Below are 25,719 nucleotides of genomic sequence, written 5' to 3' on the forward strand. Positions count from 1 at the left end.
CGCTCGGGCGCTAGCAGGTTCCTGTCATGGCCGCCGTGTGCCGCGGGCTCCTCTCGCCCTGAGCGCGCCGGGAGCGGACCCCCTCGCCCCGCCCGGTGCCGGTGAGAGCCCCGCGGCGACAAGCCGGCAGGAGGCGGCGGCCGGCCGGGGATGTGACCGGCCGGGGGGAGCCGGGGACTCGCAGCCGCCCCCCGGGGTGGGGGGAATCGCCCCCGTCACCCGCCTGACCCGTCAGTGGCCCCGCTTCCCTGGCGGGCTTGTTCCCTGCCCCGCTGGGGCCCCCCCGACCGGGGCTTAATCCCGCCCCCGCCCACGGGACTTTCCCCCTCCTCGGAGTAGGCCTTAACACCCCCCCCCCCCCCGCTGTGTGTCCTCTTCCCTCACCGGGGGTGTTGGATCGTCCCTCCCCCCCACCAGAGCGAGCTTCATCCCCTTTGTCTCCTTTTGCTCCTTCTCCTCCACCCCAGACTGGGGTTCGACACCCCCTCCGGGGTTTCTGTCCCTTGTCCTATTGGAATCCTTGGCCCTTGGGGGCCATTCAGGGCCTGTGGGGATTAGGGTTCTTGGCCTCAGACTCTCTTGCCAAGCCTTAGGAGCCAGAGCCGTACTACATAATTCACCAAGTAGGCCTTTTGCAGTGCTAAGCTCCCAGTTGGGATGAAGCCAGCCCCGTCACCCCAACTTGACCTTTTCTGGCTGCTGTGCAGAAACCTTCCTCCTGGAGAGCATCACTGGACTAACGCCTCTTTCCTGCCACCAGCATCGACTGGACCAAGTAGAATGGCATTTGTATTTTCATGAACAATTAGGAACAAGCCCGGGTTGGCTTCTCTGCCTTATAAGCAGCAAGCTGGTGCAGATGGGTAGTTCATTACTTGTATTGTCACAATGATTGTTATTGTTTCTGCTCCAAAATGATCCCGAAGTGCCCATTCACTTTGTTCAGAGCATTGGAGAGGTAGCAGAAAACTTATCAGAGAAGGCAAACCTATTGGTCTTCAATGATTGCAAGTTCCTCTGAAATATCCCCCTTACTCAAAGGTCATTATGGATCCTCAAAGACTTTGAACTGTTTAATTGGAAATCTAAAATGACTTTGACACAGTTGATTCTCTCTCACTTTAATAATACTTGAAGCCAAATCACTGGCTTTTTGGCCTTTATTAACTAAGTGCTATGCAAAAGAAAAGGAAAAAAAGAAATCCTGACACTGATTGCAATGGGAATGACTATTTCCTGCCCTGGGTGGCCCTATATGTGGTTTTCTTATTGGTAAGATAAAGTAGCTCCCACTTACTCAGTGGAAGACTCATTACAAACAAGAAACTTTGATAACACTTGTAACTGCTAAATAAATGGAACATCTTATAACAGAGCTTTGCATAAAGGCACCAGAAGAATCTTGTTGCAGTTTCTAAAGTGTTGAAAGAATCTGTGCACCTGACTGAACTCTGCTTAATGTGAGCTGTTTGCTGATGTGATAAACACAACGAACGCACACACCTAAAATATTTTACTTGCAAACTCTCAGCCAACCTGGAAGATCAGGGATCTCAGTCCTTACACTGCTTGTTCTGGGGAAGATTGCCTATTGTTACTTTATGGGGCAGCAGCCTGGAAAAGTTCTTGGGGACCAGAGAAGGCCAAGTCTGCCTGCCCTGCATTTTATCAAAGGAGCAGGGAAGAAAGAATCATCTAGGCATGGAGGCCCACACTGCAATGTCTTCGTGGAACATGGTAGGTGTTTTGATTTGTGGTCCTTTTGCTTTTAGTTAGCATATTAGGATACAATATTAATTTATTAAATTGTATGAAATGGTTTTAAAAAGAAGGGTTTTAGCCTTTGCGTTTTCCCTTTTCTGCTCCCTAAGGTTTCTGGTGACCTCTCTGTATGGTCAGCTATTAAGGATTTTTTTTTGTCATGGTTAGATTGCCATTTCCCAGGTTTGTGAAACCCCAGTGGGATTTCTTGTATAGCTAATAGCAAGGAAAGCAACTTCTTCATAATGTTGCTTAGGACAGATATTTTAAAAATGTTTTTGGTTTTAGGTTTCAAATTTTTGAATCTTTTGAATTTTTTTAGTAAAGGATTTGGATGATTTGACTCTAGAATGTCATAATGAACCTTTTTGCATTTATTTGAAGGGCAACTGAAATATATCACACTTCCGTTGAAACACTTGGATTTACTATACTAGTAACACCTTAGATAAAGAGAATTGTTTTGATTTTACATTGTGTAGTTGACAACTTTTGTGGATGCTCAGTTTTTCTGGGCTTCAAGGTAGCCAGTGAGGTCTCAGTCCTTTATTATGACGCTCTTGGAGTGCTAGCTTGTGCAAAGCATCTTGCCGGACTGGAAGCAAGTACCACCACCACCTTACGTTTATGTCAGGGTGACCAGATGTCTTGATTTTATAGGGACAGTCTCTGCATTTGTTTTTTCCCCCCCTTATAGGGACCCTCCCCGTCCCCCCATTGCTTGTCCCAATTTTTCACACTCGCTGTCTAGTCACCCTAGTTTGTGGGGGTCTTGAACCGGTAATGGGGGACAGAGAAATATTATTTTTATTCCTCCCCCCAAAAAGAAAACAAGATAGTGAGCTTTTGTGGCTGGTTAAATGTTTTTTTACTGTACAGTTGATTAGATTTCAAGCTATGTTTTCCCATTAGAAGAGAGAGACAGAAAGAAAAATATGTTGCTGAAATGTTTTTACTAAATCTCTATCCTGCACATTTGAATTCAGAAGATCTTCTGAGACAGCATGGTACTAACTAAGCTAGAAAATATGATTCTGACAATGGTTATTTAGCATTTTTATGCTACTCAGAGTAACTTTGTTCAAGCATGAGACAGATCAATATTTGCCATTTTTGTACTTCAGATAACTCTGAAATATTTGCTTTCTCTGGGAACACAGTTAAATAGCAGGTGAAAAAGTTTCTCAAAATAAATGTGCCCGAGGCTTATTTTGTAAGGACATTTAGTTTGCGAAACTTCTTCACTGTGAATTTCCCAAGGCCACAAGATCCAGAAAATTCAATATCATTTTTAGGATTATTTACAGATAGATGCTGTGGAAATAGTAAGTGTGTTAAAATATTAAAATCATCAATGATTAAAAATGATTTGTATTTCTCCCCTCTTCCCATACAATGTGTCTATGCAGTGATTGTTTGAAAAGTGAACCTAATTCTTGGGAAGCTGGATGATAAAGCTACAACAGCTCTGATATCAGTGGCATGTTCCCATTGCAGAAACACTCCAAACCAAGTACTTTATTTTTTTTAATCAAATACACATATGTGTCCCATCTCTGTTGCCTCTCTGCTTCTCTAGACAGAGCTTCAAGCTCAGATGGCATGGAGCAAGAAACAAAGCACTAAACTGCAAGTAGCACAGTATTCCAATCATGTTTGGTGTTTGATCTGAGAGACAAGGCAGAAATCCTGAATTTTGATCATTTAACAAGAATAGATCAAAAGGTAACTTTTTGTCAGGAAGACATGAGGACAGAAGAACCCAGTGCGTTTACAAGAAAAAGTATTGTCTATAATGGCAATACTGCATATGTCCATAAGAAACCTCAATGTCTTGATTTAAAAAAAAGTACGTATCTTGAAAGGAAACCTCAAAATTCTTACATCGGTTAAGGGGCCTGCAAAAGTTCAGTCTTGCTTATCCGTATGAGAAAAGCATCTTCCCTTATAATACCTCTGACTGTGTCTACACTGGCACGATCTTGCGCAAATCGGACGCTCTTGCATGAAAACTTGCTGCCTGTGTACACTGGCTGCGTGTTCTTGCGCAAGTAAACTGGCGTTCTAATTTATGAAATCAGGGCTTCTTGCACCAGAACTCTGACGCTCCCATTCAGGAATAAGTCCTTTTGCGCAACTGTTTTTGCGCATGAGGCCAGTGTAGACAGGCAACATGAATTTCTTGCGCAAGAAAGCCCTATGGTTAAAATGGCCATCAGAGCTTTCTTGCGCAAGAGAGCATCTACACTGGCATGGATGCTCTTGCGCAAAAGCACATGCCAGTGTAGACGCTTTCTTCTGGAAGAGTTTTTGCACAAGAACTCTTCCGCAAAAGAGTTCTTGTGCAAGAAGCTGCCAGTGTAGATGTAGCCTCTGAGTATATGAAGAGGCTCTCAGTAGCATAGTAGTATTTAAGACTGCTGCTGTTTCTACAAAAAAAACAAGGAGACCTGTGTCCTCTTAGAGACTAACAGAATTATTAGGGCATAAGCTTTCATGGGTAAAGCCCACTTCATCTGATGAATTGGTGCCCCAGGACTCCTCATTTTTGCAGATACAAACTAACACAGCTACCCCCCTGAATCTTTTTCACTTTGCTGTGTCTAGTTACTCATTCCTTTTTTTTTGTTTTGGGGGAGAGGGGGGAGAACTGGGCATAAAACAGCTCCTGGCTGAAACCTTGCCTACAAAATCTTTTCTTGGGAATGAATTATATATAACTTTAAAAAAATAGTCTAGCTGTTTAGGTTGTAGAGAGGGGAAAAATAGTTTAGGTGCTCCCCATCTCTCTCAAATTTGGTATCAGTTTTCTTGCTGTGTAAAAGAAAATAGTCCATAATCTGTCTGTACTGCCTTTTTTGGTATATTGTGAGAGAATGATTCATTATTTCAAATCCTACCAGTAAAAGATTGTGGATCATATTGTATAAAAACATTGAGATCCTTTTTAGGATTTTAAAATAAAATTGTTTGATATAATTTCTCTTTGGTATTTTCATTACATGGTTTCCTGTAAGATCTAAATCAGTGTATACATGTTCTCTACCATATAGTGTGTGCACCATCTGGTCTCAGAAAGTTAAGCGTCTCATCTTCTATTGTATAAACACATTTAAAAAGAACCTGAAGGCTGCGTTACCCAAGGTAAGGTCTCAAACAAGGGACCTATGTCTTAGTCGATAGCTGAGAGAGGAGCAGTTGGAGTGGCTTATCAGCCTCAGCAAAGTATGTTTAAAAGAATATTATATTTGGCCTCTGCACAAAGGTGACCTACTGAACAATTTTTAATATTCTGTTTATAAATCTCTTAGCAAAGTCCATGTCAGTCTATGCCTTTTAAAAATGATTCTGTCAACCTTAAAGATACAAAGAACAGAGTACCATTGAGTGGATATTATGTATGGCACATTGGTCACTCTTACATCAAGTAGTGCCTTATTTAATAAGCTATCAAATTGATTTAAGCAGAACTACTTTCAGTGCTAAGTTCTATTTAATGTAAGACTGACAGAGTCATGTTTACAGGAATGCTTCACAACGTTTAAAATCTCAAATGCACTGTTAGTTACTTAGCAATGTGATTAAAGTATAAGTACTGTTGGATATCAGCAATGTACATCAAAACAATTTTAATAAGAGCAATTCCATTGTTTAGCTATTGTTCATTATATAATGCCAATAATGTCTTAGATGCTCTTGATGTTTAAAAGAGCAAGTGATCAGACCTTTGGCCCATCTAAAGTTCATCCATTCTACTGGAACGATACAAAAGGGACATTACATCTCTCTTAAATAGGCAGCTGAAGCTTTGTCCATGGTGAGGGACTTCTCAGCTGGTATACAGCCACCATAGCTTTTAAGAGGCACGCAATAAAAATGGAATGACACGTGGCTTATTTACTTATCTTATGCATGTAAGACAGTTGTATATAATACAGCCATTTTATATTAAATACAAATTACATTTCACGGAATGCTACAGAACTCATGTCAGGAAGTGCAAAATTGAAGTTTTCATAATAACTCTGACTTGTTCTTTTTGCACACATGGAGCCTTTGTTTACCCTTGGTCATCAGCTGCTCAGTTCCTTTACAAATGAACTGAAGTCCAAGTGCATACCTAAGAACAGAATTAGGTTTGCTGGATGTTAATATGTAGATTTGGGGTAGTAATAAAAAAGCCCATATGTCTGATGTGTGGCATTTAGCCTTCTTTATCAAGAGAGATTTAACCTTTTCATTGTTTGACTTCAGTGTTAGTATAGGAGTATTAATATTTTAACTAGTATAAATTTCTGGATTTAATTCCCTTTGTTTTTTCCATAGGCTAACACTATATACGTTCTTTATTGGTAAATGCTACAATACAAAGAGAAACTTCATTTTTATTAGGATCTTTACACCTTGCCCAGAAACTTACATTGAACAAGTGCTTTTGGGACACCCATGTTTTCCTGTTCATGCAATTACAGTAAAACCCTGATGGTCCGGCACTCCTGATGGTCCGGCACCATCAGGAACCTGAAAGTGCTCCGGGCAGCCGGACCATTGGAGCTGCTCTGCCCCCAGCTTCCCGGATTCAGCCGTTGCTAAAACTGACCAGCGGCTGAATTGGGGAAGCCGGGGGCAGAGCAGCTGGAGTGCTGCTGGGTAGGTACCCTAGCGCTGCCCCTCGGGACTGCGGGACCAACCCGGCAGCACCCTAGCTGTCCCCTTTTCAGCCGCTGCTGAAACTGATCAGCGGCTGACTCCAGGAAGCCCGAGGCAGAGCTGCTCTGCCCCGGCTTCCTGGAGTCAGCCGCTGGTCAGTTTCAGCAGCAGCTGACTTGGGTACACCTGGGACAGAGTGGCTGCGGTGCTGCGGGATTGGTCCAGTAGCGCCGCTCTTCGGCGCTGTGGGACCAACCCGGCAGCCCCCCAGCTGCTCTGCCCCAGGCGTCCCCAAGAGCAGCTGGGGTGCTGCCGGGTTGGTCTCGCTGCGCCAAGGGTCGGCGCTACTGCACCAACCCGGCAGCACCCTAGCTGCTCTGCTGCAGGCGTCCCGATTCAGCCGCTACTGAAACTGACCAGCAGCAGCTGAATCAGGAACGCCTGGGGCAGAGCCGGACTATCGGAAGGGGGGGCTATGAGGGATCTGGCCCCAGACTCCTCATAGCCCCCCCTTCCGATAGTCCGGCATATCTGATAATCCGGCACCCCCTGGGTCCTAAAGGTGCCGGATTATTGGAATTTTACTGTACACTGCAGACCAGTGGTCTCCAGCATTTTTAACTACAAGATCACTTTTTTAATTTAAATGCAATTTAAGATCTATCCCAGACCCAAACACCCTTGCCCCACTTCCCTCATGCTGCTTCTTTGAGGCCATATCCCTGCTCTGCTCTTTCTTGGAGGCCTCACCCTGCTCACTCCATCTCCCTTCCTCCCCGAATCTCATTCGCTTTCACCAGGCTGGGGTAACTGGTTGGGGAGCAGGAGGTTGGGGTGCAGGCTCTACTCTTCAGCCAAGGAGCTTGGCATGTGGGAGGGGCTCCGGGCTTAGCCCAGGTTGGGGGATTGGGGTGCAAGCTCTGGGAAGGAGTTTGGGTGCAGGGAGACTCATGTCTGGGGCAGGAAGTTCAGGGCTGGGACAGGAGTTCAGGAAGCAGGCTATGGCTGGGCACCATTTAACCATGAGATGGCTTCTGGGTGGTGGAGCAGTGGGGTTAAGGCAGGCTTACTCCTGACCCTGCACTGCTCCTGAAAGCAAGTAGCATGTACTGCAAAGACCCCATGACGCCATGTGCTGTTCCTCATCTACAGGCACTGAGCCCACAGCTTCTACTGGCCATGGTTCCCTGTTATTGATCAATTGAGCTGCAGGAGTGGTGTCTGCAGGCAAGGACAACATGTGGCGACCTCCTGCTCTACCTTTCTCAGGGGCTGCAGGGACATGCCAACCACTTCCAAGAGCAGAAATTACCATAGAGATAATTAATCCAACTGCAACAGGTTAGGCATTTTAGAACTCACTACTCAAAGAGTTAAATTTAAGCGTAAGAACAAAATGAAAATTATGAAATGCACAGACCAGTCAAAACCCAAAACTAACAAACTTTGTAAGCTGTAAAAGTAGTAACAAGCATCCCCCATGTATGTGCTGGGTTGGGAGATGAGTGAGGGACACTGTGTGTTTGTGAGAATGTCAGAGAGAGACACATTGTGTGAGTGACAGATTTGCACTGCCAAGCTCCCTTCATCCCCTTCTCTCTCTGTGGAGATAGGGTAAAAGAAGTGGGGGGAGGAGGAACATCTTGACATCAGTGCATCCCGTCTCCCTCCCGCACTCTGCACAGCAAGCAGGAGGCTCCCAAGAGGACAGCTCCAAGGTAGAGAGCAGCAGCAGCATGACAGTGGGTGGAGGGGCAACTAAAGTGCCAGCACTTTGATAGCTTCCTGGCCAAACCAGTTAGGATCACATGTCAGAGGTTCCAAGATCTACGCGTAGATCCTGATCTACTGGTTGGTGACCACTGCTGTAGATGGTTCCCATGCACTTCTGTAGCTTAAGAAGTCTCTTAGCAGCATGAAACCTTCTAGACTGATGAGATACTGTGGTACTTGATTTCCAACTGCTATTGAGAAGTCCTGCTGTGCAGTTATTCTGCATGGTTGTGCTGCATGAACTGCCTTTACTGCAAGGTTCATTTGGAAGCAATTGAAACTAAATGGGGGAGAGGGGATGTTGGGACCTTCCCAAAGAAGCCCTGAATATGAGACTATCTCTTCTGTTCTTCACCTCATTGTATGTGTATAAAGAAGACCGTCTTAGTAGTTAAGAATTAAACTTGGGCTCATGGTGTTTTCATTATCTTTGATGTTCTATATCTGTGATTTATCCTCATATGTCCTATAATTAATGCATACATGTTCTAAAAGAGAAACTGCCTGTTTAAACCCCTGGCCTGCTTTGAGGGAGAGGGTTTTATCTGAAAGGAGATGGGGGAGTGAGGGAAGAAACATTTTAATCAGTATTGCTCTATTGTCTTAAAAGGGCATTTCATCTCATTTTGTCTGTGAGCTTTTTTTCAAACATCTGGACTTAACTTGGTAAATTGAATGTGAAATGAGCGTATACAAGAATTGTTTCACACCTTCTGGTAGTGGCAAAATATGCTGCCTTGCCTTTTAGAAGATTGGACAATGAAAGTGTGGAAAGGTAATCTACAAGAGTTCTCCTGTATAAGGAGATGAGCTAATGCAACCTGTAGTTTTCCTTGTTTGCTGAAATTGTGGATACAGTAGGTGAGAAAGCAGTTAGAGAATCTTTGCTGTGGGGACTGGGCTTTTGTTATAGGAGAACACAGAGAATGTTTCCTGGTATTTTAATCAGGAAACCAGCCACACTACTAGCTTGACTCTTGACCTGTAGCAGTTATACACAGAAGGCATCCAGGGATCTGTCATGGAAAATTGCCATAAAAATTCATAAAACATTTCAAAAGAACGATACAAGTTTATACAAAATTCTTGTCTTACTGATAACATTGCTTGTATTTTTAATATTCTTTCAGCGTTAGTACTCTGACTTCTTTCACATCATTTATACAGTTTTCATTTTATATTTCACTCAGTGGTGGGCTATGAATATGAACTAGGGCTGTCAACGATTAAAAAAATTAATCATGATTAATCGAGCAATAAAAAAATTTAATTGCAATTAGTCACGTGCACTGCACCTTTGAAATGTTGTGGCAACATTTAAAAGGAGCAGTGCTGCAGAAGCCCGGAATCAGCTGGAGTCTCCAGCTGACCCCAGGCTCTGTGCAGCTGCGCCTTTGAAACGCTGCCATTGTGTTTCAAGGGGAAGCACTGTAGGAGTCCAGGATCATTTGGAGTACCCAGCTGATCCTGGGCTCAGCTAGTGCTGCCCCTTTGAAACACAGCGGTGGCATTTCCAAGGGGCAGCACCGCCAGAGCCTGGGATAAGCTGGAGTCCCCAGCTGACCCCTGCTCTGTGGAGCGCTGCCCCTTTGAGGCACCGAAGCAACACTTCAAAGAGGCAGTGCAAGGCAGAGCCACGGATCAGCTGGAGACCCTGGCTGACCCAGGGCTCCTTGCAGTGCTGCCTCTTTGAAGCACCGGGGCATCATTTCCAAAGGACAGCACAACACAGAGCCCAGGATCACCTGAGCACTTCAGCTGATCCCAGGCTCCATGTTGTGTTGCTCCTTTGAAATGCTGCTCCGGCGCCTCACAGGGGCAGTGGATTAGGAGCCTGGAATCAGCTGGAGTGCCTAGCTGATCCACGGCTCCATGTTGCGCTGCCCCTGTGACGTGCCGCTCCAGCATTTCAAAGGGGCAATGCTGCATGGAGCCTGGGGTCAGCTGGAAACCCCAGTTGATTCCAGGTTCCTAATGTGCTGCCCCTTCGAAGCGCTGGAGCAGCACTTCAAAGGGGCAGCTCAGCATTAATGCCTGTGATTAATGTGTTTAGTTACTAAAATGTTCCGGCTTCACTCTTGGGGCGCCCCCTGCCACTCCGTGCTGCTGCCTCTATATCTGTATCTGATAAAGAGACAGCAGTGCAGGGTGGAAGAAGCCTCCGTCCAAGGGGGCACAAGTTCCCTGTGGACAGAGGCTGCTCTGGCATCCCACCTGCCTCTCCCCCCCACTTCTGCCTCTGATACAGAGGCAGCAGCGCAGAGGGTTCGGGGCAGGTGGCTTCCGCCTGCCCTCCCCCCACTACTTCTGTGGAAGGCAACAAGAAAGGGCATGTGTGGAGAGCAGTCTTAAAAGCCAGCTCCCTGCGCCTATTGGTTCTCACCTCTCCCTTCCCTTCTCCCCTCTCCCTCCTGCCCCATGCTTCTGCCTCTGATAGAGAGGCAACAGCATGGGGGGCAGGTGGCTTGATATGTGTGGGGAAGCATCTTGAAAGCTGGCTTCCCACATGTACCAACTCCTGTCTACCTTCTTACCCTCTGCACTGCTGCGCCTCTATCACAGGCAGCAGTGCAGGGGTGGAGGGGCAGGTAGCTCTGCAGGATTCAGTACTTGTGGAGGGCTGGCTTTTAAGCTGACTCCAATTGAGCACCAATTTCCACCCTTCTCCCTGCGCTGCTGGCTCCGTGGAAACCAGCGTGCACAGGGAGCTGACTTTTAAGCCCCACAGGCACTAGCTCCCGCTTCCCCTGCTTTGTTGCCTCTGATACAGAGGCAGCAAGGAATGTGTGTCTGAGTATAGTCGTTTGGAGTAGTTGTTTGGGTTAACCGATATGCCCAGACTTATTGGTTAATAGTTTAAACGACTATACACTAACATCCCTAATATGCAGTGTACCTAGTTAGCTTATTATGCTATGCTACATTTAGAATCTGAATTGGTTATGTTTTGATTTTACTAGTGCTATATTATCATCCTTTTTCTGCTGTGTAGAAAAATGCATGATTTTGAGGTATACTGTTATTTTTGTCATAAAACTCATTAAAGTTAATATTGAGGTTATAGTAGAGAGAGAGTGAACTTTCAGAGGCCAGGTGGACCAGACCAGGCAGTGATCAAACAATTGTAAGTCCTTGGCAGTCCATTCTAGGCAGTACATCCTTCATCCTAATACTCTAGTGGGCTATAAGTGGGACCCTACCAAATCCCCAGCCATAAACGTGTCTCAGTCAGTGAAATCTGGTCTTTTGTGTGCTTTTGCCTCATAATATGCATATGTCACAGGGGAGACCTAAGTGTCTCAAATTTGGGATTTTGGCCTAAGACAGAGTTGCAGGGGGGTCACAGTATTGTCACCCTTACTCCTGTGCAGACTTCAGAACGGGGTGGCTGGAGAATGCTGGCTGTTGTCTGGATGCCCGGCTCTGAAGGTAGTGCCCTGCCAGCAGCACAGAAGTAAAGATGGCAAGACCATACATATCACAACATCCTTACTTCTGTGCTGCTGCTGGTGGTAGCTTTGTCTTCAGAGGTGTGGTCCCAGCCAGCAGCCATTACTCTCCAGCTGCTCAGCCCTGAAGGCAGTGCTGCTGCCAGCAGCAGTGCAGAAGTAAAGGTAGCAGTATCACAACCCCCCATACAATAACCTTGCAACATCCCCCCCCCATACACACACAGCTACTTTTTTGGTTCAGGACCCTACAGTTACAGCACCATGACATTTCAGATTTAAGTAGCTGAAATAATGAAATTTGATTATAAGAGCCTATGACTGAACCAAAATGAACCCTGAATTCGATAGAACCCTAATGATATGGAATGGCTTGTCTTTGATATACTATATCTATTGATATTACAAAGAGCCACTGTTTTGACCCATAACTTTTTTGTGATGTGGGTTTACTGTTGCTGCATTAGTAAGTGTTAAAAGTCTCCTTTCATGTGCATGCCAGATGCGTTACAATATCTTCAGAGAGTCACTGAGGAGTATTGTAAAAATAAAACAAATTTAAGCAGAAGTTACAAAGGGTTTTCTTGGATATTTTATCAAATCCTGTTTCTGTACTAGTGGAACTCAGACTTGAATTGTAGGAGTCAGTCTGCATATCAAAGTGCTTGCATTTCTAGTTTAAAGGAAGGTGAAGCACTAAATATTGGACAGAAATATTAATCACATATTCACTCTGCTGACACCATTATTGGGCCTAACCAAGTGAGTTATAAGACCAAGAATACATATTCCTGCGCATCCAGAAATATAATCTATGCTATCATGTGCCGAAAGTGTCCGTCAGCTATGTACATTGGACAAACGTCTCAGACACTTCGCCAAAGAATCAATGCCCACAAAACAGACATTAGACAGGATCACAAAGAAAAAACAGTTTCTTGCCATTTCAACCAGAACGGACACTGTCTCAATCACCTAATCACATGCATCGTACTTCAGAAGACATTCAAATCTGCACTTGAAAGGGAATCCTCTGAACTGGCATTCATGCTAAAATTCAACACTCTCCGCAGGGGGCTGAACAAGGACCCCAACTACCTTACCCACTACAAAGATAGCTTCCCCAGTTATCACCTCTAATACCATTAACTCACAGACATCTCCCCACCTCTACTATCATTAACTCACAGGCATTTACCTTCCTTCCCCCCCCCCCCGCATCCTCCCTCTGTTCTGAAATGTGATTTGTCCTTTTCATATGTGTTCATTTTTTTTAATTGTATCCTTTGGTATATATGGTTGTGACTATTTTCTTCCACTATTTGATCTGAGGAAGTGGGTCTGGCCCACGAAAGCTCATCATCTAATAAACCATCTTGTTAGTCTTTAAAGTGCTACATAGTCCTGTATTTTGTTATAGACACAATAAATCATCTGCCGGTCACTCTCCCACCAATTCTGGTACTCCACTTCAATGAGAAGCATAGGGGGCGTCAATGGGAGAGCATCTCCTGTCGATGCACTACTACAGCAAAGATGGCGAGGTCAGTAGTTCTAAGTATGGCAGCTTCAGCTACACTAGTCATGTAGATGAAGTTACATAATTTGGATCTTCTCTCTCCTGGTAGCGTAGACCTGCCCTAAGCAACTGTATTTTGTCCCAGTTCTGTTCTTAAATGCTCAGTGTGAATTTGTTGACATTGATAGGAGTTGCAGACAACAGAGGGCAAGATTTGGTACAAATCTAGAATGACGCTTCTTGCTGGGTGCTTAATAGTTCCAAATTTAAACTTCCTTGAGATTTAGCCTTCAGTGTTACCTAAAGTCTATGTACAAAGTCAGGTCTGCCCATACCTTGCTTTGCTGTTCTCTTTCCAGGATGTCTGTCTTTACATTCTCTTTTCCTGTGGGGAATGCATGCTCTCTGTTTTTACAACAGTTTAATTCCACTGATTTAATAAATTACTGATAGGCAAGATCAGAATTCACCCAGGGGTTTAAAAGCTAGCTGATCAGAATTGTAACATATCTCTGCTCTGTCATTTTTATTGAATGGTAGATTTTCTCTGTAGATCATTAATTATGAGGGCTTATTTTAATCACTTTTATTAAATAACTGTGTTGCTACATATGAATATTTTGAGTAATCTTTATCCATTAATGCTGCTGTGCTGATATACTACAATTCATTTATATTCTGGACTAACTTTTCTTCCTACGTTATGTTTGCTGTGTCAGTTAAAAGCATTCTCCATATGTATGTTCAGGGACATGAGTGTGTCCAGTCTGCCTCTTGAATAAACTTATCCTGTAAAATACAGCAAATCAAATCTTGTTAGCTCTGTTCTCTTAAAGCCTATCAAATAGTTTCTGTACTGAACATCATTGTATTCGGGTTTGTTGCATATTTTTATGAGGAATAAAAGAATGGACTCTGTGAGCATTACACGTAATTAAGACTGTGCTGGATTTCATGTGACTGTGGCCCTTTAATTATGCATGCTAAATATCTTTGGGATAGTGAAGTTTGATAAAATGCAGGAATTTCCCATTCCCTGACCTCCTGTACATTTCCTGTGTCAGATTTTCACAGCAGTTGGAAGTGTGAAGGAACTGCTGCACATGCTCCCTGTATTTCCTGTCATATAAATGCTGTACAAGGAGAAGCTGTATTTACTGTACCCATCCATCATCTGAGTTGCTGAAGGCAAAAACCAACTTGCTGCAGTACAATGTAACCAATAGTCTGATCAGTTCTGATTCACAAAGAGAGACATCGGTACAGCTGTTGTAGGAATTGCTAAAATTTTTAATCACTGGTAATTCCTTGTCTGTGTCTAGAAAAAATACTGCTATTTTTCAAGTGTTTGGGAGTGTCAGGGATAGAAGAATAAAGCGTAAAATAATTTGGAAGTTCAGGTTTCCTGAAAATATTTCCTTTTGCATTGTTTTGAAAATGCATGTTTTCAAAAGATCATCTCTGCTGACTGCTAGATATGTTTAATGACCCCCTAAGAGGCTGTGTGTTATGTTCTTGATCTCATCAGTTACTCTTATGACTGCAGCAGTTGTAAGTGAGGATATGCTGTAGTAAACTCAACTATAGGTGTGTGTTTTTTTTTTTAATTTAATCTTCCATTTTAAATGAACTATGAGAAATTAAAAAAAATCTAGCCACTTTTCTGGATGTTGTATAGTAAATAGACTATTTTCTGTTTTGATAAAAACAGTCTGTAGCTCTTTAATGAAAGGTATATGGCAAAGGTGGTATCAAAAACTAATGGCAAGATCTGGGGGCAGAAGTGACAACCATGAATTAGAAGATAGTGAGCAATCAGGTTTTTTAATAATAGCATTTGATTTAAAAGTTGCTGAAAGAATATTGTATAAGACCTTAAATTCAATAGTTCTCCAATAATTACTTTTAAAACCCGTAATCCTGTCTGGTTTGAGGCCTTTTTTTCTGATAATGCATCTCTTTGACATTGTTTGCACTAAGGGATTGAACTGCTGCTTTTTAGGTTGTAAAGTGATGGTGCTTTTTCACTTATAAGGTTTTTGCGGACAGGAGCATGGGAGCAACAACATACATTTCAGTTTACTCTTGCTTACTTTAAACAGTAGAAACACAATTTTAAAAATATTTTTTCTACACTGTCTTCAGTTTATTTCTGCCACCTGCTTATCATCTCCTCTCCCCATCCTATTTAATTATTACATGATTTGACTTTTAAAATATTTCAGTATTTGTTATATTTTACTTTTTTTGTACAGTACGCTGAGCCACTCCTTTGTGAACAGTGATTCTATAAACATTTTTGTAATAATAAGTATGCTTAAAGAGTTCAACAATACTGGAGACTTAAACTTGTGTTTAAGTGGGATTCATGGGTGTTATGGGGGAGGGCACAGTTCAACCCATCATGTTAGTATTGTTTTAAAGTCAGAAGTCTGATCACAGGTGAGTGAAGGTACAGTGAAGCTATTGTGGAGTTTTACTCTTATTCAGGGTGAATTGATTTAAATCAAGGCTATTTAAATCATTGATTTAAAACACCAAAAAAAGATTTGAATCAAATTTCTCACTGATAATTCTTCACATTTATTCAAACAATGTGCAAGTCTGATCACTAAAACATGTTAATTTACAGCTCAGTACAGCATTTTACAACATCTAAGAGAGTACGCTTCGTGTAATATTTTCAGATAATTTGATTTTTATTAATTTAGGAAATATACTATATATTTGAGAGAGTTGGTCTGTGCATGAGTTTGTCTTTCTATCTGTTCAAGAAGTCCTCCTCAACCAGGAGTGGGGAACCTTTTTTTGGTCAGGGGCTGCTGATCCTCCAAAAATCAGCCAGGTACAAGTGAGAACCACATACAAGTGAGTAGCAAAACCCCCCACAAAAACCAACCCCACCAAACCCTGACACTGACGTGGCCTCTAACTGAGAAGAGGAATGATGCTCCCCACATTCCTTTCACACACCATAACCTAGGAGGGCCCAGGCTAGTAGGTTTTGTGTGCGGGAGGATGGTAGGGAGGCTGGAGAATGGGGGAGCCCCGAGCCTTGCAGGCAGGATCCAGGCAAGCCAGGGTCCACATCTGGTCCCTGAGCCTTTAGGTTCCCCACCCCATCCTAAACAGTAAGAGCTAGGACTACCAAATTCAGTATGCAACTTCCAATATAGTAAATAGTTTGAGAATTTGCTTGTTAAATCACACTTATACTAAAAGACAAAGAGTATTGAAGAATGATATATTGCAGAATTGATCCACATTCTTCTTCAGACATGTCCACATCTTTGTTCACATCGTTTTCTCCTAATAAGCAGTTTTTCTCTTATGATGTTTCATTCTTCGAGGTAGGCCCTGCATTTTCTTTTTGCACTACTTACACTTGACATATTTTCCCTTTTTACCCAGGGAACAAATTTCTTAAAATTATTCCTAGATGAGGTCTTTTTTACGCCCATAAGCTATGACAGTTTTTTTGAGGCAAAAGTATAGGGGAATAGAGGCAGCAGCGTGGAGTGGCAGGGGGCTTCTTGGGAGTGGGGCCGGAGCATACTGGCTGCTGGCCCCACCCCTGGGGACTACAGAATAGTTGAGTAACCAATAAGAATTAATCAGCTATTCAATTAACCAATATTTAACATCCCTAGTGCTTGGCCCAAGTCCACTACCACATAAGTACAGAACACTAACCATCCTATCCAGCCTACATTTGCCTTGGGATTGGTCCTGCCTAGAGCAGGGGGCTGAACTTGATGACCTCCTGAGGTCTCTTTCAGCTCTATGGTTCTAGGATTCTGTGCCTTTGCACATGTAAGTTTGTTGAGAAACAGAAAGTGAAAGCCTGGAACATTCAAGAAGCAAGAGCTGGTTGTTAGGCTGGACAGACCAGAGCCATTCATTTATTTTTGAGACTGTAAATTTAGGTGTAGCATGTTTGTGATAAGATTTAATTATAACTGTTATTTTAAAATGAAATTTAGTATTTTATTGATTTTATTTAAATCTGATAAAAAATTAAAAACATTGATTTTTCAAAAATCTACTGTACTCTTATTAATGTCGTTTCATGGCCCTACAGAACTTGTGTAGCTTGGTAATTATCCATCTTACTGAATTCTCTCTTTAGGGAGGTAATAATTATGAAAAAGATTAATGTGTCTAGCAGTGTAGTTTGGACTAGAAATATGCACAGTCAGTGAATTTGTGTGTTGTTTTTATTAATTGTAAGCCTCCTGCTATCCTCTGTAAAACTGTACAGGTATAAAGTTGGCTTAAAACTATAGATTCCTGGTTATCCAGAATGATGGCAGTGGCCGTTGGAGAAAGAGGTGGTGTGTTATATCCGTGCGGGCTTAATATTTGCAAATAGTTTGGAATGTTCCAGTAGAAAGTACTAAATTAAATGGACAAATACTATTTTATTAAAATATTGATAATTTGATACAGACCTGTGAGTTAACTCAAGGTTCTCTCCATCTTAACTTTTATATATTGATGACTCTTAGTGGAGCCTACTACATGCAATTTCTATATGCTTTTTATGGTATTTCCTACTGTACTATTACCAAATGAACACTTCCTGAAGATCTCTAAGGTATCAAACCGATTTAAGGTGCCTTTTCTGGGGAGTTAATTGTAGGCAGTGAGAAAAGCTCCTTCAGGATTATGTGTCGTGCTGACATTTATGTAGCTTTGTAAGCTCTTTGGGCAAGGATCTTCTCTTATATGTTTGAACAATACTTAGCATAGTGGGGATGTGGCCTCTAGATGCTAGCGTAATTTAATAATTACCCCTACAATAGAAGACATGATCATATATCACTGTATATGTTGCTTATCTCTATATACTCCACATCTGTGAAGAAAAATGTTTATTGGTAGGGCCCGTAATGGTCCATTCCTGACCTCTTTTCAGATCCTTACATCCAGGCTATATCAATACCTTTCCAATTATTTCCATATAACATATATAGATATGACTCTCATCATCTTGCATCTTGATAATTGCTGCATCCTTCTCTAGCCTTGACAGATACAGTCTTGCTCCTCTAATATTCCTTCAGAATGCTATTGTAAAAATATTTTTCCTAACCCATTGCTTTGACCCTGTTACTTCTCTGAATCCCTCCACTGAATACTCTGTCTCTGTCACATCAAATATAGATAGAAATGCCCACAAAACAGATATTAGACAGGATCACAAAGAAAAAACAGTTTCTTGCCATTTCAACCAGAAAGGACATTGTCTCAACGACTTAATTACCTGCATCCTGCTTCAAAAGCCTTTTAAAACTGCACTTGAAAGGGAATCCTCTGAACTGTTATTCATGCTAAAATTCGACACTTTGCGCAGGAGTCTTAACAAAGACTCTAGTTATCTTACCCATTACAAAGATAGCTTCCCCAATTATCACCTCTAATATCATTAGCTCACAGATGTTTACCTCCTCCCCCCCCCCGCATTCCCCTTCTGAAATTTGATTTGTCCTTTTCATATGTGTTCATTTTTTTAATTGTATCCTTTGGTATATATGGTTGTGACAATTTTCTTCCACTATTTGATCTGAGGAAGTGGGTCTGGCCCACGAAAGCTCATCATCTAATAAACCATCTTGTTAGTCTTTAAAGTGCTACATAGTCCTGTATTTTGCTACCTCAAATATAAGCTGCTTATATTGGTTCACCACTTGTTACATTTTCATACTTCTTTGTCAAGTAGTGTCCCCAAGGCTGCTCCACTTGAGGTGCTGGGCTTATCCTGGCACCGCAAACCGGAGGATTTTCACTAGCAGTAGCCCCCACTGGACCGCGCATTCTCAACTGCTGCCTTGCTCCGCTCAGCTGAGTGAGGTCCAGTCTTGTCAGTTTCCTTCCAATCGTCCACGGCTGCAGACAGAGTTAGGTTACGCTCCCCCTCCTGTCTGAGGAGAAAGGGAGATTAGTTTAGTTCAGATTGTTCTTATTTTTCTTATAGTTATTAGTGTTAGTGTAGTTTTTCTCGCTAGTTGTTGTCCGGTTCAGTTTAAAAAAAAAAAAAGCCTTTTTTTCCCTTGTTGAGTTAAAATGCCTCTGACTGAAATTAAGGACTATGTCAGGATCATCTGGTTTTAAAAAGTGTACCCAGTGCCAGGATGCCATGCTGGCATCGAATGGGCACTCCCAGTGCGTTAAGTGTCTTGGGGACAGACATGTCCCGGTAAAGTGCAGCCACTGTGCTAAGCTGACGGCATGCGCCAGGCGAGACTGGGAGCTAAGATTGAGGGTCCTCTTATTTAACAAAGCCCTCCAGACACCAGAGATGCCCGAGTCACTCTCTGCTGGAGCACATAAGGATCGCCCCGCACAAGAGACCCCCTACAGGACTCCGAAGACGGTGATCAGACTGAGCAGCAGAGACAGACTGGGAACCTCTGGCTTTTCGCCGAGGTATCTCGTGGCGAAGACGGACAAGGGCCGTAGCTCCTCGGCCCCAACTTTAGCCCATGGCAAGGACTCTACCCCAGCACCTGCAAAAGGCTCATGGGCAGAGTCAGTGCTGGCAATGGCTCTAACAGCCATTCTGAAGCCAGCAATGGACACCCCGGCACCAGCTTTTCTCATGCATGTGCGGATGAGCACAGCTGTGCCGGCACCCGCAGCAGCGGTGCCAGCGTCGTCTTCTGCTGCTTCGCTCTCCCCGATGGCGGAAGCACCGGCACCAGAGTTGGCGCTGCAGGAGGGCACCCTTACTGTGCAGTCCTTGGCACCGACATTGCCTCCATCTGTCCTGCAGCCAGCTATTCCAGCGGCACCAAGCCTCCAGCCAATCATCAACCTGGCTATGGAGGCTGCTTTGTTGCCTGCCAGTACATTGCGGTCAGCACCGTTGTCTCCTCTCAACTGCTTGGTGCCGACCAAAGCGCAGCACAAGACAACACGGGTCTGAACACCATCTTTAACACTGGACCGTGTGATGTTTTCACTTGGACCTGTTTCACCTACCTCGTCTTACTCTGGTAGCCATAACCACGCTCACCGTTATGCCTCGGCCAGAGACCGTTACTACAAGTCACCTCATCGCCACGACGGTATTATCGAGAGTACTACTCTCAATCTCCCTCTCGCTATTCCAGGAGATCTTTTTCACCAAGATCTTCAAGACCCTCGGCATATTCTCGTCGATATGAGACACTGAGAAGGCACTCTCCGAGATGTTCCCCAAGCCCATACCACAGACGACAGTATGATCAATACTATCACAAGCACCCTTCTCTCCATAGAAGGTATTCGCATTCACGGTTGCCGCGGTCCAGTTGACCTGTGTTGCCACATGCTTCAGTAGAATCTCCACCTTCTGCTGTCCCACCAACCCCTGCGGAGGACATGACTTCAGTCTATCAGGAGGATGAACACAACCGCACTCCTCACCAGGAACACCAAAGCCCTGATTCTCCAGCTCATCACTCTTCTTCATCGCCGGATGATGCGGTAGTCCCCGGTAACTTGTGTCCCACGGAAGACCACAAGCAATTCCAGGAGCTCTTCAAGAGGGTTGCTCAATTCCAGGAGATTCAAACGACGGATGTGCAGCAAAAACAACATCGGCTGTTGAAAAATCTGCAACCTTCCCAGGAATCAAAGCTGGCATTCCCCTTTGATGAGGCTATCTTGGAGGTTGCCAATGACATCTGGCAGACTCTGGCCACGTCACTGCCAACCAATAAGAGGTCGGACAAGAAATATTTCATAAGCCAAAAGGGCATGGACTTTTTGTTTACACACCCTCAGCCCTACTCCTTTGTTATGGACGCTGCACAACAGAGAGCGAAGACGACTCAGGCCAAAAACACCTCAAGCAACAAGGAGGATAAGCACCTCAACATTTTAGGCAGGAAGGTATATTCTTCTGCTACTTCAGCTCTGAGGATGTGTAATTATGCGGCACAATTAGTGAATCACGATTTCGATAATTATTTGAAACTAGTCCCTCTATTCGAACTCTTGCTGGACTCTAAGTGTAAAATTTTGAAGGCGGTGATACAGTAGGGCTACACAGTTGCCAGAACAAACGTTGCAGATAGCGCTTGACATAAGTGATGCAGCTGCCCGAACCATAGCTACAGCCGTAGTTATGTGCCGGGCGTCTTGGTTACACCAGGCCACTGTCCCAAAAGAGCTACAATCCAAGGTGGAAAATTTGCCATTCGATCGCTAGTCACTCTTCGCTCAGTCCACCAATCAGGTCTTTCACTCGGGCAACGATACGCACACAACCTTGAGAACACTGGGGATGTACACGCCTCCATATAAGTATAAGAGATACATGCCCTATAACAAGCAAAGGCCCTTTTCTTACGCAACACCTTGGGCCAAACCATACGATCAGCAGAGACCAACGCAATGTCCACAAAAGCATCGACGACAACCTAGCAAGGCACCGGTCCAACAGCAGGGTCGGCAGCAGGTTTGACGTGTTGATCAATGGACTGTGTACCACCCCTTTGACAGAGGCTCCGAGCAATGTGCAAGGTCTATTCCATCATCACCTGAGGCCTTATCAACATCGGTGGTCTCTTATATCCACCGACCAGTGGGTCCACGACAGTCACTTCAGGATACGTTGTTCCCTTCAACTCTCTTCCTGCTCCCTCCTCCCCCCTTCCCCATCCCTTTTCAGGGACCTCTCTCACGAGACTCTTCTTCAACAAGAGGTCTCTCATCTGCTCACCATAGGGAGCAGTGGAGAGGGTGGCAATCCAGTTTCTAGGGAGAGGATTTTACTCTCATTACTTCCTCATCCAGAAGAAATCAGGGGGTTGGAGGCCTATACTGGACCTACGTCGGCTCAACCGTCATCTGCGAAAGCAAAAATTCAAAATGGTCACGTTATCTTCGATCATTCCAGCTCTCAATAAAGGGAATTGGTTCACATCCCTCGATCTACAGTACGTCTGTTTTCATATAATGATACATCCTGCTCTCAGAAGATTCCTTCGGTTCGTAGTGGGAACCGATCATTATCAATACCGAGTACTACCTTTTGGACTTTTGGTGGCTCCACAAGTTTTTTCCAAGACCCTCGTGGTAGTGGCGGCCTACCTTCGGCGCCTCAACATTACAATCTTCCCATACCTGGATGACTGCCTGCTAACGGCTCCCACTTTCGACGAAGCCACGTGGGCAGTTACCACTACCACCACTATATTCAAGGTCCTCAGACTCATAATCAATTTCAAGAAGTCCTTCCTCACACCAAATCACAACCTAGAGTTCATCGGGGCAAGACTCGAATCCCTGACTGCAAGGGTACATTTACCCATGAAGAGGTTCTAGCTAATCCAGGATTTGGTACAGGCTGTATCAATTTCTCCCAAATCCCGCATACTTACCTGTCTACAGCTGATGGGACATATGGCGGCTACCACATATGTGGTTCTCCATGCCAGGCTTCACCTGCGCAGTCTTCAGCATTGGCTATTCACTGTATACACACCCGGGATGCACAGCACAAACAGGACAGTTTCTATTCCCAAGCAGGTCCGGACTTCACTGGCATGGTGGGACGACCCCAACAACATGTTAATAGAGGTCCCTTTTCATGGCCAGAAGCCATCATTGCAGATCACGACAGATGCCTCCCTGCTCGGTTGGGGCACCCATCTGCAGGATCACCAAGCTCAGGGTCTCTGGACGCCCCAGGAATCGCTGCAACATATAAACTTCCTCGAGTTGCGAGCAGTCTTCAATGCTTGCAAGCATTTCCTCCACATCATTCCTCCACATTTCCTCTACACATCGCTCAATACGGATTCTCACCGACAACACATGCACGGTGTATTATGTCAACAGACAAGGAGGTGCACGTTCCCGCCCCCTTTGTGCAGAGGCCGTATGCCTGTGGAACTGGGCGATTAAGTAGGGTCTCATCCTGATGGCAGCATGCCTTCCCGGCAAGGACAATGTGATCGCCGATACCCTCAGCAGTCACTTCCTCTCCCAACATGAATGCGAGTTACACACCGAAGTCGTTCGCAACCTCTTCCAACTTCGGGGCTTCCCCAACGTAGATCTCTTCGCCACTCGCCACAACAGAAAGTACCATCAGTATTGCTCACAGGCGGGCGTCAGCACAGGCTCTTTGGGGGATTCCTTCCTGTTAGACTGGAATCGTCACCAATTTCTCTATCCCTTTCCTCCTCTCCCACTCATCCGAAGAGTGCTGGAGAAAATAGCGTCAGAAGGTGCAACAGTAATTTTGATAGTGCCCTTCTGGCCCCGACAGACCTGGCTAACACAATTATCGAGAGTGTCGGTTGCCAAACCACGATGACTACCGGAACTGTTGAGTTTACTATCTCAACAGCACAGCGCAATGATCCACCCAGCCATCGAGCGCATGCACCTCACAGCGTGGCTCCTAGCTGGCTCCAAGCGTCCGAGCTGATCTGTTCTCAGGAGGGTGAGGCACATGTTGATTATCAGTAGGCGACATACCACGTGCAAGACTTACCTCCAGAAGTGGTATTGCTTTCAGTCGTAGTGCTCGGCGAGAGATCTCGATCCTCTCTTGGTGTCTATCCAGCAGATGCTGGATTATATGATGCACCTAAAGACGGCGGGGTTGGCGATTTCTTCCCTCAGTGCAGTTAGCGGCAATTTCGGCTTTCCGTCTCCCTGTCAGCAGTTATTCAGTATACACACATTCTCTCACCAAAAGATTTTTGAAGGGGCTCGACAATCTATATCTGGCTCACAGGATCCCATCGGAGCCATGAGACTTGCCTTTAGTATTGGACACTCTGACTCCCTCTCCTCCCCCCCCCCCCGCCCTTTGAACCGCTTGCAATGTGTGATCTTCGGATGCTCACGATGAAGGTGGCGTTCCTACTTGTCATTACGTCGGCGTGCCGAGTAAGTGAATTAGCGGCTCTTTCGGCTGACCCGCTGTACACGCTCTTCTTCAACCATGGTGTGGTACTTCGTGTGCACCCAGCCTTTCTGCCAAAGGTCAACTCTGCTTTTCATATAAATGAACCCATACGCCTACCGCCATTCTATCCAAAACCTCATTCCTTGCTGCAAGAGTCACGCCTTCACACCCTAGATGTCAGACGAGCGCTGGCCTTTTACCTCAACAGAACACCGGTCTTTAGGAAGTCTCAGTGACTTTTCCTGTCCACAGCCGAGTGCTCCAAGGGCAAACAGCTCTCTGCACAGCTTGGTCATCGCTTGCATCACACGATGTTATGCCCTACACAACAAATCTCTTCCGAGCCGACCTCGTGCCCATTCTTCCAGAGGCATGGCGACATCCGCTGCCTACCTTCAGGGAGTACCGTTGCGGGACATATGGCGTGCAGCAACCTGGTCGTCTACTCTGACCTTTGCTAGACATTATGCCCTCGCGAACATACTGAAGTCCGATTCAGCAGTGGCCCAGGCTGTCTTGTCTACAGCACAGAGGCGATAAGTCCTGAAGCACAGGTGTAGCATTGGACCACTGCTGTGTACTCACCTCAAGTGACGCACCCTCAGGGACACTACTCGATGAAGAAGAGAGAGTTACTAACCCTGTGCAGTAATGTCTGTTCTTCAAGATGTGTGTCCCTATGGGTGCTCCACGTCCCACCCTCCTCCCTGCTTCGGAGCTTCTGTTTATCTCTTTTTAGATGCTTCCGGTTGGGAGGAAACCGACAAGACTGGACCACACTCAGCTAAGTGGCGTGAGGCAGCAGTCGCGCATGTGCGGTCTGGTGGGGGCTACTGCTAGTGAAAATCCTTCGGTTTGTGGTGCCGGGATGAGCCCAACACTTCGAGTGGAGCACCCATGGGGACACACATCTCGAAGAACAGACATTACTGCACAGGGTGAGTAACTCTCTCTTTTTCTCCATGCTGCCCAGCATGCTTGGGCATGTGCCTGCCATAAATATCTGCAAAGTTATCTCATTATCTGTCTTGAAATCCCAGAGACAAATGAGTATCATGCTCAGGACCTGAGCAGTCCCAAACAAGAGAGTTTGTGGTACCAGGAGCGGTCAGACCTCTGGGACGTTCCCCCCCCCTCCCCCGGGCCCAAATCTGCCTGCCAGGATCAGCTGCCCTGTCTGCTGGTGGGGTTCAGCTGCTGGGCACCCCTCATCCCCAGCTAGCTGGCTGGGTGCCATGGCTGCCAACCCGCTGGCTAGGCCCTGCTCCCAGCTGCTGGCCCCATGGGTAAGGGCCTCCCAGCCAAAGCCCGCCTCTGGTACCGCAGCCCCTCCTGCACTCCAACTCCCTCCCCCAGGTCACCATCCAAACCTGCTGCATCCTTCTGCCCCAGGTCACTACTCCCTTCCAGACCCTGTACCCCTTCAGCACTCTTCCCCCAGGCCAGAATCCTCTCCTGCACCCATACTCCTTCCCTGACCGTACACCCTAATCCCCTGACCCAGGTCACAACCCCCTCTTTCACCCAAACTCCCTCTCAGACCTCACATAATCTCCTGGACCCCAATCCTTTACCCTATGCACCCTTCTTCACTCAACCTCTATCCTAGACCCCACACCGCCTCCACAGAAAAGTACAACCCTTGACTACTTTCC

The 25,719-nt window shown here is 45.1% G+C and overlaps 1 protein-coding gene across 3 annotated transcripts in view; it reads left to right on the forward strand.

Annotated features, from left to right (window-relative positions):
* The window catches only part of ABL1 (ABL proto-oncogene 1, non-receptor tyrosine kinase), a 165,366-nt gene continuing 139,647 nt past the window's right edge, over positions 1 to 25,719 (forward strand). Inside the window, exons 1-2 of one of the 3 annotated variants that reach the window (XM_006128369.5) lie at positions 1,606 to 1,737; positions 3,171 to 3,274. In XM_006128369.5, the coding sequence (XP_006128431.3) occupies positions 3,244 to 3,274 (31 nt within the window). In that variant the 5' untranslated portion in view covers positions 1,606 to 1,737; positions 3,171 to 3,243. Of the gene's footprint in view, positions 1,738 to 3,170; positions 3,275 to 25,719 lie in introns of all 3 variants that reach the window. The other 2 variants (XM_006128365.5, XM_075905754.2) reach the window with 2 other exon arrangements.

This window comes from Pelodiscus sinensis, chromosome 23, assembly GCF_052426305.1.
Source record: "Pelodiscus sinensis isolate ZL-2025 chromosome 23, ASM5242630v1, whole genome shotgun sequence".
Classification (NCBI taxonomy): domain Eukaryota; kingdom Metazoa; phylum Chordata; order Testudines; family Trionychidae; genus Pelodiscus; species Pelodiscus sinensis.